Source organism: Polypterus senegalus, chromosome 4 (genome assembly GCF_016835505.1).
Source record: "Polypterus senegalus isolate Bchr_013 chromosome 4, ASM1683550v1, whole genome shotgun sequence".
In the NCBI taxonomy this organism is placed as follows: domain Eukaryota; kingdom Metazoa; phylum Chordata; class Cladistia; order Polypteriformes; family Polypteridae; genus Polypterus; species Polypterus senegalus.
The window spans coordinates 94,160,639-94,175,785 of NC_053157.1; the positions used below are offsets into that span (position 1 = coordinate 94,160,639).

A 15,147-nucleotide genomic window follows, 5' to 3' on the forward strand; every position below is an offset into this window, starting at 1 on the left:
TTTCAGCAGAAAATGTAAACAGTATGTCAGTCCGACTAAATCCGACTTCAACCCCTATAACAAAAAGGTTCTCAAACAATCATGTCAGCTTTTATAGTTACTGAGTCCATCCATCACTCTATTCATCTTCAAATTCATTTTCTATTCAATTAAAGGGTCACAGCAGGCTAGAGCTTTGCCTAGCAGCATCAGGTGCAAGGTAGGAACTATACATTATAACGAGCTTATAGCAAACCAATTCAGAGTCACAACTTTCAGGTTAAAAAAGTGGTAAAACTCAATTATTGACTAGATTTTACAGTTTATCAATTTTTAATTTAAAAGAAATATTCAAAATTCTAATTATCTCACTGACTTTTTTGCAGGCACTGATATTTCTCAGCAGCTGATAAACTTTATACTTTATGAAGCAAGTGAAAAATCAACCACACTTAAGTTTCTTAACATCTTAAAGTGTAAAGTGAGGTTAATGTTGGAAAAAAAAAAAAGAAATCAGAGCTAGTGATTCAAATGATACTATAAACTGCTCACTTTAGCTGAGCATTAGCTTTCTTCCCCTCTCTAGTGCCATTTCAATCACAGGCCTCGTCCCCAGAAGTTTCAAGCAAGGGCAAATTTACACTTCAAACCACTGAACCTTGATAAAAAAAGCATTGTATATGGCCATTCATCCATTACAACATTCATCAATTTCTAACAGACATCTTGGAGTAGAATTTACAAAGATATCTTTGATTGCTTACCAGCTCAAGGGATTTACTTTATTATCACCACTTTGCACCCCAGGAGAGAATAACAGGGGATGCCATTTTTTAAGCATTTCTCTTTATTCTCCAAAGCTATCAGCCCCAGATTTATATTCTTAAATTATACTGGAATGTGTTTTTAAAAAAGAATGGTAGAAAGGATTTATGTGCACCCCCTTGACAAAGGTTTACAAAGGCAATGTTAACAGAACTCCTGTTTTCATCCCTGTTATCTAAAATCTTACATTATTCATCCTCTAGTGCCTTCTAATTCATATGAAACAGCTCCCGACAATTGATAGAAATCAATCCACTTAACCAATGGAACAATTATAATGCTGATACTAAAAGCAAACTGACTCACCATTCTCACTGTCGGACTTGTTTTCATGTTCCGTATCAGTCAGGGTCAGGGCTGAATTTGAGCGACTTGACAGACATGAGCTGCGTCCTGACTTGACTCCTCTTCCCCACAAGCGCATGGCATGCTCTGGAGACATGATGCCTTCATTCTCTGTGTCAACATCAGATCCTGCGCCTACTGAATACCCTCGGTGAGGGAGGCCCATTTCTGCGCAGAACGCTAGCCCACGTCGTGTAGCTGGTTCACAGATGCCTAACTGCCTAAGGGTGAAGTTCTGACCAGCTGAAAAATAAAGATAGAACTAATCAAGCTACTGTAGGCCTTACCCCCTCCTCCATTTGTGTTTTCAAATTTTACATTAAAGAAGAACCGTTGGAATTTATTCAGATTATTATTTGAAGCATTTTGACTTGAGTTTCCACATGCACAATCTAAATGTTTACCAATCTAGCTGAAACAAGTTTGGTTATTTTAGGTGTTTAAGAAATAGCTTCTGACAGTGTAAGGATGAGGAAGGCCCTTTTTTCAGCAAAGAAAGAAAACAATGCAGGAAAACTTTGCCCTAGAATTAGGAGTAAACTGATATGGCGGTCTTTTAAAGGATTACCTTAAGTCACTCAATCCCAAAACAACATCAGCATTCTTTTGCTCTGACACCTGTCAGGGTGAGTAAATAACTGTAGAATGCACACTCCTCTTTAATTAACACATTTACAAGACATTCCAAGACCTACAACTGCTTCTTTTCAATAAGAAGAAAATATTCCTTATTTAAGTGTTGAATGAAAAATATCTTGTCAGAAGACTGTACCGGTTGATACCCTGAGGGACTTGCTTAGGGTCTGAAACTTGAACAACACATACCAGTCACCTTAACCAAATGCAGCTTGCCTTTAAGTGCAAGGAGGATTCCTGGTGACAATACATCTTTATTGTCATGGGCCAGATAAGATAAAAACAAGTATTTCTTGCACATGCTCTAAATGAGCTAAAACTTCTCTAAAAATAAAGTTTAACATGCAGTACATGCTGTGATAAATAACACTTTCTTTTTTTATATAGTCTACAAGCTATTAATCCATCTTTAAATTACAAATATACACATATAATCATCAAGAACAGCTTTATTCTTTACTACTTCATTTCATGTCTGTTTATATTTCATTTTTTTCCTGAAAATAAAATCATAACCATATAATGTACAGTATTTATAGGGTGGCAAGACTAAAAAGTGATTAGCAACACTGCCTCATCACTTCAGTTTCAATCTCAGCCCAGTCACTCACTATTTGTTCACAGTTTGGAAGCCTCCCTCATTCACACCAGCTTGGGTGTTCAAATATTCTAATCACTTTTATTACATACTTTATGTGAGATTATTATATACAGTATTGTAACTGGACATAGTGATGCAGCAGTCATACTTGCGGGCTCATAACCCAGAGACCTAAATTTACATTACAGACTGTCTCCTGCCCTGTGTAAAATCTGCTCCTTCTCCCCATATTTTTGTTTTTTCTCAGGGTAACCCTGATCACACTCCTACCCAGGATGAGAATACTGTATGAGACTGACTAGAGGCTCTAAAGCAGACGTAAGTGTTTCAGGTCTGAAAAAACTACCGTCCCTTCCAGGACAGGTTTCTGACTTCTGCTTTGTAATGCCTATAAAGGCACTGACTCATACAAATCTTAGATTAACCTATGATTAACAGATTACTAATATAAGATACATCTGTAAAAGAAATATTTTAAATACAATTGGTAGGTAACCATTATGAAAAATTTAACAATATTCTTAATTAATGCTGATGAATAAAAATAATTATGCATTTCACTTCTAGAATGATAAATGAAAATACAGAAATCTTTTCAAATAATCTTAGATTTTGTCAGTATGCCATAGACTATAATCCAGGTTTGGTTCTAATGTTGCAGGAAAAGGCTTTAGCAGTCTGCAATCTTTTAGATTGAAAGAAAAAAAAAAAGTTTAAAAAATCATGAATAGAGCTGTACTTTGAGAATATGCACAAGAGCACTTTACATTGTACATGAGCCCTTGGGATAAGAATGATCTTAGAAAAGGAAAAATAAATAAATAAAATAACAATATGATGCAGGCTGATGATCACAGAAGTCCCTGGGATGTAATTTTTTCTCATTAGGCACAATAACTTTGGCAATTTATTCTGGTAATTACACTTAGGATGTAATTGTATTAAGATTATTAAGTCAGTAGGACAGATAACATCAGGTATGGTTACTTCTTCTGGACAATAGCATACTTTAATTCAATGAACCAAATGGTTTGAAAACAGTCATTGTGAGTCTTAGCAGGTCCCCAAGGAACCATTTTAGATTCATTTTTCTGTGCCATACTCTTATTTCTATATTGTTATCAGTCAGTACTTTATCTTTTCATTGAGTAAAAATATACCACAAATATTATTTCAGTGATGATTTTGGAAAACTTTCTAGTGGAACTCATGTTTGACAAGTGCACATATAGTTAATGAAAAATCATGAAATAACATAAAACAACATTCCTAAACCCGCTTAATCCGCTTTAGGATTGCAGGAAACCACTGCCTATTTCATCATCACCGGATACAAGGCAGGAAACAGCCATGGAAAGGACACCAGGTTCATTGGAGATCCATTTCACACACATACCCATACTGGCAGTCGTAAAGGGCATGATTAAAGAATTTGGACAATTAACATAACCTGTACATCTTTGGGGATGTGAGAGGAAAACCGAAGTACACAGAAGAAAACCCATTCAGATAAGGGGAGTATATGTAAACTCCAGATAGATCATGAATGGGCACAGGATTCAAACACGAAGCAGCCATGCCAACCACTGCATCACCATGAAATAACTGGATTATATACTACGCACTCTCTCACACACACATACGCCCCAGTACATCTACAAGTAACTTTCTTGATTCTTTTCTCAAATACATTCTTTTTACCTCAACAGAAGATAATAAATAATACTTTAATTTGACAATATTTAAATTAAGTTGGGACTTTCTTTAATTGCTTTATTCAGAATAATGAAAATACTTACTTGTGATTTCCCTCAGCAAAGCAAGCAAAAACATAATACTTCAAAAACAGCACTGCATAAAACTCTGCATAGAGTAATAAATAAATTGTACATTATTCTTTATTGTTGACTTAGATGTTATTGGCAAATATGATCCTGGTGAGGAGAACAGGCTGATGTGTAACAGTTGCAAGCTCAGTTTCCAGAATTAGACTAACAAAATTTATCTTCCTGAAAAGTCACAGGACTATGCAAGCTAAGGCCTTGCAAATGTTATTAGCAGTCATTACACTTGCATTTTACATTCACCCTTTACCTACCAAGGTCTTTTACATGACACACACACACACACACATACATATGTGTATATGTATATATACTATATATATATTATATATATATACATATATATATGTAAGAGAAGGTCTGTGATAGGTTTGCATATTTGTAGCTGGAGATCCACAAAGGGAGAAAAAAAGTAATAATGTATCATAAAGCAGTTTTTATTCCTGAGCTTTCAGGAGGACTTCATTAGAGGATAATGCTTAGACTTGCAAGAATTAAAGGCAATATATAGAATATATGGGGGTGTTGGCTAAGTCAGTGTGTTTAGGTGTTAAGTACTGGTTGTAAAGTTTTATATATTATGAACATGTTCTTAAATCTTAGCATTCCATGCAGTTCTTGCCAAGCGGTATACATAGGACAAACGTAAAAAAAGAATTGCAACACGTATAGAATAACAACGCAAGGCCGTCAGAAGAAAGGACTCACGATCACTGATCTATACGAATACTAAATCAACAGGAGATACATTTAACTGGGACAATGTAAAAGTAAGATTTAAGGCCAGTACCAAAAGTGCCAGAGAGCTGGCCGCATCTTGGCTATCAAACGAGAACGCCATCAACAGACATTTGGACATAAATCCTACATATGCAAACTTAAGTAGAACATGTTCATAATAAATAAAACTACAAACAATACTCCCCACCTTCCTAATCACACTGACTTAACCCACCAAATAATTTTTTCTATATATTGTCTTTGATTCTTGGAAATCAAAGCATTATCCTCTGATGAAGGCCCCTGGCAGGGGATGAAAGCTCAGGAATAAAAACTACTTTATGATATGTGATTCATTTTTCTCCCTTTGTGGGGAAAAAAAAATATATATTACAAAATATAACAGAGATTTACTAGGGTGTGTGAAATATATTCAGTCAAATTAAATATATTCATCTCAAATTATTTTAATTATCTGAATATAAACATATAGCTAAGTAGAAAAGTAAGGTGTTGCTCCATTCAGGTCACAGGTCTGTCTGTGATTACTATTTGTATGGATAGGCAGTGACTCACCTTAATCCTGCCCATAAGGATGCAATTTCAGCTGACAGGTAGACAAATGTTTAGTCATGTATAATTTTTACAATGATTAGAGAAATAACAGCAATATCTTACATTTTTTTTTAAATTCTGGCATATTATAACTTCTACTGAAACTGACTTTATCAAACTTGCATTCAAAAATCAATCTGAAATATTATCCTCATTATAATGACTTTGATGTAAATTAAAAAAGAGAAAAAAAAGCTACAGATGTTAGCAATACTGATTCTATTACTTGCTATACTAGCATTTAGAAAGAAACAAAGATAAGCCATGAAGTAAACTAGAACAACAAAAAGCAGTCACTATTGGGTTATCAGAGTTGTTTTGAAGCTGCCTAATAAGTATCACTACTGTTTAATTTCGAGGAACAACTATGAAAAGGTGAGCTCCTTGTTAATTTGTTGGTTTTCATGCTCATCTCGGGTGAAGAATTTAAAGCACCTGCAATTAACTGATCGACTAATTAAATGTTAGAAAGTCAGGAAAAGGGTGATATTTTAATGTAGAAAAAAATCATTATCTTCTAATTCAGAAATTTTTCAGGGTATTTATATTTCTGAGCAATTGCAGCCTACTCCAGTTTTATCTCATTGCACACACAATGTATGTAAAATGTTTAATAAGCCTTAACATTCCCTTCATCTTTTTCAATGTCACTTAAAGTGCAACCAGTTTCCTTATTTTTCATCTTACTGTTTTAGAATTGTTTCAGTTTCTCTCACTAATTCTTTATTCTAAGTGCTGAAACATAAACTCTTATTCCATATAGATGTAATCTAATTCACATTTAAGCTGAGTGAAACTCATTTTATTTTATTCTTCCTTTTCTTCCAGCTGTGGAACATTATGAAACATTAATCGATAATGCTGAATGGCCCGTGTATTCCATTACAATGCATTACAAATGCGAGTTTTCAGGAAGATGACAACATGTATTTGTTCTTAAAATAGCAAAGTGGAAGATTATCTTTAAAAAGGAAGACGTCAAAATCATTTTTAATTTCCTCACCATAAGAAGAGTAACTAGTGCTTCTTGAAAACTCCATCCATTTCAGGAGAAAGTAAATTAGCAATTCATATCACACTCAATTATAACAGAATAATCAATTCTGCATTCTTAAGCAGAAGTTTATGAAGCTATAATTGGTTCTTGTAAACAAAGTGTACATGTGCACTGAGGAAATTACAATGTTTGAAATGTGCATGTTGCAAGTTTTTCTCTAATAAAACTATCATACTGGACCAATTTATTTTAAAAGCCTACAAGAAAGATAATGATGATCCTGACACAAGTCATTTGCCATCTCATATTTGCTCTTAAAGCGGTAATTGAAGACAGCAGCAAATTAATTATATGTATTAATGTACTTAGGTGTAAACCTACACATACAGTACTTTTAGACTTTTGAAATGAAACAAAGCAGAAAAGCCTAATTACTGAGGAAGACTGAAGAATTTAGTTTATGGAAGGATCGGTGTAACTTTACAATTCTTAACTATAAGCTTTATACATCTGAAAGATGCTCAGACAAAATGTTAACTCATTATTGTTGTTAAGGAAGCACAACATCTCTTCAAAGCAATAACATAAAGGAAAAAAAAAGAATGGAACAATGTTTACTTGAACACTAAACAATTGCTGCTCTTTCCCAGGTCTTTACATCGATTGTGTGACTGGAAGAAGTCACACTTCATTTTAACCCCAGTGCAAAATGACACTGACACCACTCACCCTGCCTGCTGTACTCGTCGGCCTCTCTGTGAACCATTTCTTTCACGCGGCTCCCATAGAGCAGCCTGGAGGAGTCGTGGTCAAATGCCTTGAGCGTCTCACTGGAGCTGTAGGACTTTTGGGTGGGCACTCTGCACTCCTCACTGTCCACTGAGGAGTTGGTGTACCTCCGCTCTTTGTCTCGCCTGCTTTTTGTCAGCGAGCAGTAAGGTCTGCGCTCTTTCACATCCATGCCTTTAGCATTGTATGTCCACTGCCACTCAGCTCACTGGAAACTCCTCCCCGCTGCCAGCTTAGGTCTACCTGGTCAAACAGAAAGCAGACAGTGGTCAGATAAGACTAATCTCAGCACTTAATCTTCAAGGATTCACAAATCCCTGTGGACTCCCATTTAAGTATTTGCATGCATGAACTCCTGATTTGCAGGGAGGACATGAATTTGTGAACCTTAATTGATTGCTGGAGCAAATTACTGCTTGTGCATTACAGCTAATAATGTTTATACCTTGTGTTTTATTATGAGATTTAACAATCACAACAAAATGATTTTTTTCAAGAACTGCTGTGAGTTAAAAACAGAAAAAAAAACAATTTCCACCTGTAATATTCCTGGGGACTAAATGAATTAAGCGAGACAGCTGAGCAGTAAACTTTAGGGAGCTCCAGGGAGCTTTTTTTATGTTTATTACAAAAACCTGCCTTTATGTTTCTCTGTTCTGATTACTACATCCCTAAATGACTTCTTTTTGGCTTGGCTGTCAGTTCACTGGCTGTATGTGTGTGCCTCACATTACACAGTTCTTCTTCTGGCTTTGTATGTTAAGATCAAAGGACTCAAAAACAACAAAAATAACACAGGAAAAAAATTCTGACTTGTAAAGACAATTGTCTCTACCATAGCAGATAGAGACTTGTTGCTTACTCTTGGCTATAACAATCCAATTTACTTTTAGTCAGGTTCGGAAGACAACAATGTTTCCTTGGAGACATGTTCAGTCCAACAACTTGATTTTCATTCCAGCAAAACTGATACTGCCAAATCAGTATAATTCGTGTTAAGTAGGATGTCTTATTAAAAGAAAAGTGTGCCACATCCTTTCAAACATTGTGTTTTTTGCCTTTATGTGAAACCATTTACTTTTCTTAATCACTGTTTCTTGCTTGCTTCAAAGCTTTTTATTTTTTTTTTCTTATAGACAATGTTTTGACTACCTCATAATGTACGATTAAAATGAAAAATAGAGGTCAGTGCTTTGTAAATTCCACTGCTTGCCTGTCAAATTCATTTTGACTATGAAGAAAACACTCCTTTTCATTGTGAATCATACAACTGGTTTATTTCCCAAAGGAAACAGCATTAACACAGACAATCAAGATAGGACAGGGAGGCCTGTTTGGCTTCTTCGTTTGCTGTCTTGTAAATGTATACAGCCATTGGGAAGGAAATGAGGTGTGTTGGCCACAATGTGTGAAATGATTGTGGGAGCAAAAAAGTGTGAAAAGTATAAGGGTACCAAGAAGTAACACACTTCAATAATAAAATAAACTAAAAAAAAAAAAAAAATTAAAAGCTTGCTTTAGCAGGTGTATGAGATTTTGGGAGGCAGGGCCTCTTTCTGAAACAGCTCTGTCATTAATTAGAACTGAGGGGCCACTGACAACGTTACAGTGAGTCTTTCAACTAGGAGACATCAACTTACACAGAGATGCATACACTGTTTTTCTACAGGAAAGACTGCCTAACAACGTCAACCCCAAAAGAGAAGAAAAACTCATTCCAAATAATGCAACACCTAATCATCCATAAAACATATTAAAAGCAAACACAGCAGAAACCTGAAAAACACAACACGCCAAATGTGATGAAATTTCCACCCCAGTTGCAAGGAGCTTCAGAAATATCAAGTGTGAAGTGAGCTGGAAAAATGACGCTTGGGGAAGAGGTGGCGAGGATGATCTGTGGCCGCTTTCTACCATTACTCACACTGATGGATCATAATACCTGCTTATATCAGGTCATCAAGGACTGCCTAATGATGGGTGCTTTTCACTGCACCCCTAGATATCCAGGACTCACAAAGTGACCTCTAAGATACTGATTCAACCTCAGATGCAAGTTTACTTCATCAAACATGCTAAATTACTCGCTTGAAATGTAATTCTCTTGTCAGGCACTGAGCTGCTTGGAAGGAAACAGGCTGCCTGTGTCAATTTAACTTGTACAAACCAGGCAAGGTAAATGACTCTAAGTGAAAGCCCTAGTTTTACAGAAAATAAACACAAACAACCGTGAACTGCATTAGGCGAGTTTAGCAATATAATAAGAAGTAATACATAAATTAAGGTCATAAATCAGTTTTTAACTCTGTAGTAAATGAGGATTTTTTTTTTTAAACCACAGAATCAAAAGGAAAATAAAACTTAAAAATAATTTTAACTTTTCCATAAAATGTTATTTTAGGCTTATAAAACAGTAAAAAAAGAAGAAAAAAAAAAAGAAATATTGTCTGCCACATTTTAATCGCTGCAATTTTCACTTGCTTGTCAACATTCACTAAACCAGCTTTTCTTTTTATTAGTGCTAATCCCAACAGTCCTGGGATCATGGACTGTAGCAGCTGTGGATATCCACTTAATGCACACTCCCGCATTTGCAAATACAATGGGCCAGTTTAGAGTAATTAATTAACATAAACATCTTTGGATGTTACCACAACCCTAACTAGGAAAAGCACATAAGATGATGAGATCTTTGAATGTAGGGGTCACATGGACATAAAGTGGGGATATGCACACTATTCATAGATAGTTTGACATGGGAATACTACACTAAAAATACAGTATAAAAATTAAAAAAGGAGTAGCCATACTTAAAACACCACTAAAGGAACAAGAAATTCAATATTTCTCATGTTTGCATATTTGGCATAATATTCTACTTTTTTAGAATAGGCTCCATCTCACAGCAAAATTGAAATTAGCAATTAACTCCCTAATTTTGTTATAAGATGGAAGGATTTCATCACCTTAGGTTTAACAAGAGTAAAATTGTCCTTTGTGGTTTTCAAAAAGATTTTATTTCGTCCCTAAAATTTATAAACACAGATATGCTCACATAATAAAGATAAATGATCTCAGTTACAAAAAAAAATGAATAGGCTTTTCAATAAAGACAAAAAATTTTAAGGATATGTATTTCACAAATGCTGCAGGTCATCTTTTCATAATACTATCCATAGAATTACAATGATATTCAATCACTGTAAAGTAGCAGCTCTTGACTATAATGTCTGCAAAAAGTATAATGAGTATAAAATATTACAAGTACAAAAATTAAGCAGTGAGCCTTGGCAATGGATTTATGCACTTGGTTACTGCTTTGTGTCTGATGCCGCCAGGAAAAAATCTAGGCCCCATGACCCTGAAATTTGGATTAAGCAGGTTTGACATTGCCATTTGAGAGTAAACTGTACTATAGTTTAATTACATAGCAAATAATATAACTACACAATTAAAAAGGCAATTAGTTCTGATTTTAAGTTTCTCAACAGATTCTATGATGAGAATGTGCCTCATGCATGTTGCTAGTAGCCTAATCACATGATCCTATGAACTTGACATTATGAGGCAAATTAAAAACTGAATTAACAGATGGGTAAATGCAGATCATAATATTTAACCTTAATCAAATTTGAGTTATTGTTTTCTTATCTTTGCATTTCATCATGTCTGCTTTAAATGGTCCACATGCTTGAACAATGCTTAAAACGTAAACTATTTTGTAATATATTTTACAAAAACTTCATACATTTCTGAACAGAGCACACATAGAAGAAAATAAGTCTGGAAAAAAAAACAACACACATTGAGCCGCATGGCAAATATACAGCCTACTACAAGGCAAGGGCAATTTAGTCACCTTTCATTTAGAGCATAATTAATATAAAAAAAGTACATCTGCTCTCTCATTAGTTTGTAAGTGATGTATCCAGTAAGGATAAATGTAATTAAAGTGGTCTACATTTTGGTGTCTGCTGTACTGAACTGATCTTAGATCACTTTCTTATGTAAACTGAAGAAAAATAAAATAACAAAAAAAAAGAAAAATCCTGACATATTAATTACAATTTTTGATCTAACAATCAAATGTTGATTGTTGTAGTATCTAATATGTACTTAAGACCAAAGTGTAACTCTAATTATTACTAGAAAGAATCAATGTGATTTAACAGACAATCAAAAAAAAGTGATTTTATTATCCATGATTAGCCACTAGTTCCTTGGCACTAGGAATACAGGGATATTGATATTCATCTGTTCTCATGTAGTGAAGCTTTATCATTTCATTTTTTCCTTGTAATAAATACAACTCCTTAGAAGCTGTTTTTATACCTGTCTTTTGTTTTTGTATTTTTAAAAAACACAGGTTAAACGGATACAAAGAATAAAAGAAATCATAAAACACTAATATAAAAGAAGCAAAAAGAACAACTGGCACAACAGAAATTTCCTCCATATCCCATGTTTGGGTAATTAAGTAAATATCTGTCATTTGCAATTGAAGTAATATACAAGTAAAGATTCCTTCATTTTTTTTTCTTACAGAACTGTTTATGCTTTAAGTTCTATTAAAGCCAAAAATGATGATTTATGGTGAGATATTGTATTCTAAACATTACAATAGGTTCCAGTAGTGCTTCTTAACCAATCTGATTCATGGTACACCATCTTCTGTTAAGTAAGTGGATTACTGTATATCTTGACATGTGCTGGCAATATGATAACAATGTCAGTACAAGTTTGGAGAAATGTAAACACACACAGTTGAGTTGATGGCTGCCGCTGAATTGTTCGGTTGTCGCTTTCAAGTGTACGGAAATGGCCAAATATTTTACACCGTTGGACAACCACCAATGCCTTTTTAAACATCTTAGATTCACACGTGACGATCTGAGTAGTGGACACTTTGATGTTTATGAATGTTTAAATTCTCAAAAGCTGGATGTGAAGTTATCAATGAAACCGGTTGTATGCTTACAACGCTTGACAGATGCCGAATGTCACTTCAACACAACAAGTCCTGCAAATACTAACGTAATTGAAACAAACCATGAAACTCAAACCGATTATGACAGCAGCAATCCAAGCTGTGAGATTTGAGGCAAGATTGCTTTTCACATGGCCAACTGTACGTTGCATGCTCAAGAGTAAGCTCAGTGCACAGCTTGGTCATATTACAACTGGAGGGCCGAACTCACAATGTGGCACACAAAGAAATCCTTAAAAAATAATTATTGGTATATTTTCCCTCAGTTTAAAAAGGTTTACTTTTCCTCCTAATAAAAATTTTAAGGCACTACTTCGCCACTGCGAAACGTGGGTATTTTGCTAGTATTAAGATAAAACTGAAAGCATAGAAAAAGTTCTTTCGTACTAACTACTACATCATTTTTGGAACATTCTTTCAAATGTATTAGTTATGTATTGTACTACAAATATCAATGTTGTGATGGACACTGTACACTTTGCTGAATTGTTCTGCTCTTTACAATGTCTATCATATCTTCTCGTTAATTTGAATTGACTGAGTAATAGAGCAAAACATCAGCTGTTCTTGAAATGAATGAAACTGAAATGAATTAAGAGACAGTATTTCGGTAAAGACCCACACAAGCTATGCTACCAAAACAGCCAAATCAATAGTGTTTATCACTAGTGTAATTTGGTTTGTTTTTTTATTTTTATGTTAATTACCTCTTTATAATACTTGGAATAAAAAAAGATGCTGCACATTCACAAATACTTCCTTCATTCACAGGTAACAGACATTTGTAGAAAATGGATAGCAAAAATACTAACACATCTTTAGCTGTAATCTGTTGTTGATGTATTTGTCAAATATACTTCAAAACAATTCTGAAGGCTGTTGTTCACATTTTAAGATAATGAGGTTTACATTGACAAGTCTTACTTTTTCAAGTAATCTCCTTCTGGATATCAAGATTTCATCTTCTAGCAATAAGCCAAGATGAAAAGGCCATTGTAATAAATAAAAAAAAATAAAAGCAATCTATTACTCTCTCTGTTTTATATCACTCAGGATTTTTTTCAATCCTTCCTTCCTTTGCAGAATGACCCATATTCTTTATACATTTAAATGATGGGCTTTGTTACATGCATTTCCTTTTGTGGATACCTGCTGAAACAGCAAATCTTCCTCACTGAGCTTCTTTGTTCTGTAATTACATTTCAGAAAATCTGTGTTAAATATTAACTAAGACCCCTTTGACCTAAGCTTTCTATAAATAAAGGTAATAAAAAGCAAAGTATTTCTTCAACATACAAATGAAGAAAAAAAGGCCACCAACCCCCTTAGCCTCACAAAAAAGTGATTGGGGCTCTCTCTGATCTTTTCCTGACTCAGGTATTAGGGCAAATGTGTGTGCATATCTGCCGCTGCCTTTATCACCCCTAACAATAGTAACCTTTCAGTTCTGTGAATGATTCACTGAACACAAAATACTATGTCATGTTTTATATATATATATATATATATATATATATATATATATATATATATATATATATATATATATATATATATATATATATATATATATATATATACACACATATATATAAAACACCTACATATCTCAGTTGATGACTTTTCTGCCATGACACAAGGCCCTGTGAATGATATTCTCTTTGTCTGATACATGCTGTGTCCTCTACAAAGCCCCCAAAGCCTTTTTTCCCTTCGTTCCACAGCTGACACTGAACAACAAGCAGCTAGTACTTGGAAGCCTGTCAGGTTGTAAGGGATGTGCCTCATTCCTCTTTTTCATTTTTATTTATTTCTGCCTCTTCAAGGTGGGTGAAACCAATATATTATCACTGTATGGCAGAATGACAAAGCAAAAATCATTATAAATAAAAAAAAAAAAGAAAGAGCCCAAACAACGGGATTACGTTCACCCAGAAATAACTTATTTTATTTGTGAATAAAGGAGAAAACAAGCTTCACAAACAAATATTGCTTGTGATGAGAAGATCACATTCTGGCAGCTTAAGCCTACAATGTGAAATTGTGGCAGAAAGGCAGGCTTGGCCCTCAGAAGGACCATAAAAAAACAACAATGACGTCTGCAAAAACAGTCTGCATTTCCAACACAATAATAAATGCAGAGATATAGATAGGTGGAAACGAACAGGAACCAGCTTATTGCTGCCAAGACACTAGCAAGTCTCTCTTGAGAAGTGTTGATTATAGCCATTAATAAACACAACAAGGGAATCATAACTCTATAAATGACTGAACAAACAGATAATAAAAAGGAGACAAAACATTCTGTAATAAACCTACACACTGCATCTAAGAATCATTTACTGCATTTGTGTTTGTTTAATTTAATAATACATTTTATATAGAAAAGACTAAGGCAGCAAGAAACAAACAAAAAATAAATAAATAAAAATTGAGGGCGCAAGTAAGCTTCACATTTTAATGGGAAGTTGTTCTTATGCAATCTTTCAATATATTAGAAAAATATATTCATTCCAAGATGCTTTGATATGTTGCAGCATACAGGGCTACAGTGTCCAATATATCATTAAGCAGTCTTGAAAAGCGTCCTGCATTACTCGGCATGCAGTACAACTACAGCAACTGCCTCAAACAAATATAAGATAGCGCTTACTTTACATAAAGCCTTTCTATAGTGAACACTGTCCAAAAAAAATCTGAAAAACCCAGCACAACAGTATAGTCATTTACCTGTATTTTATATTTTTTAAGTAGGGAATGTTTAAGTAACTTGTTTATACAATGAGAACTAGACTAGCAAGCAAAAGTA

The 15,147-nt window shown here is 34.3% G+C and overlaps 1 protein-coding gene across 12 annotated transcripts in view; it reads right to left on the reverse strand.

Annotated features, from left to right (window-relative positions):
* tenm3 (teneurin transmembrane protein 3) overlaps positions 1–15,147 on the reverse strand; it is an 842,281-nt gene that overhangs the window by 560,481 nt on the left and 266,653 nt on the right. For all 12 annotated transcript variants that reach the window (XM_039751049.1, XM_039751058.1, XM_039751057.1 and 9 more), the window contains 2 exons: positions 7,292–7,594; positions 1,111–1,392 (listed from right to left, as the gene is read on the reverse strand). In XM_039751049.1, the coding sequence (XP_039606983.1) occupies positions 1,111–1,392; positions 7,292–7,523 (514 nt within the window). In that variant the 5' untranslated portion in view covers positions 7,524–7,594. The remainder of the gene's footprint in view (positions 1–1,110; positions 1,393–7,291; positions 7,595–15,147) is intronic.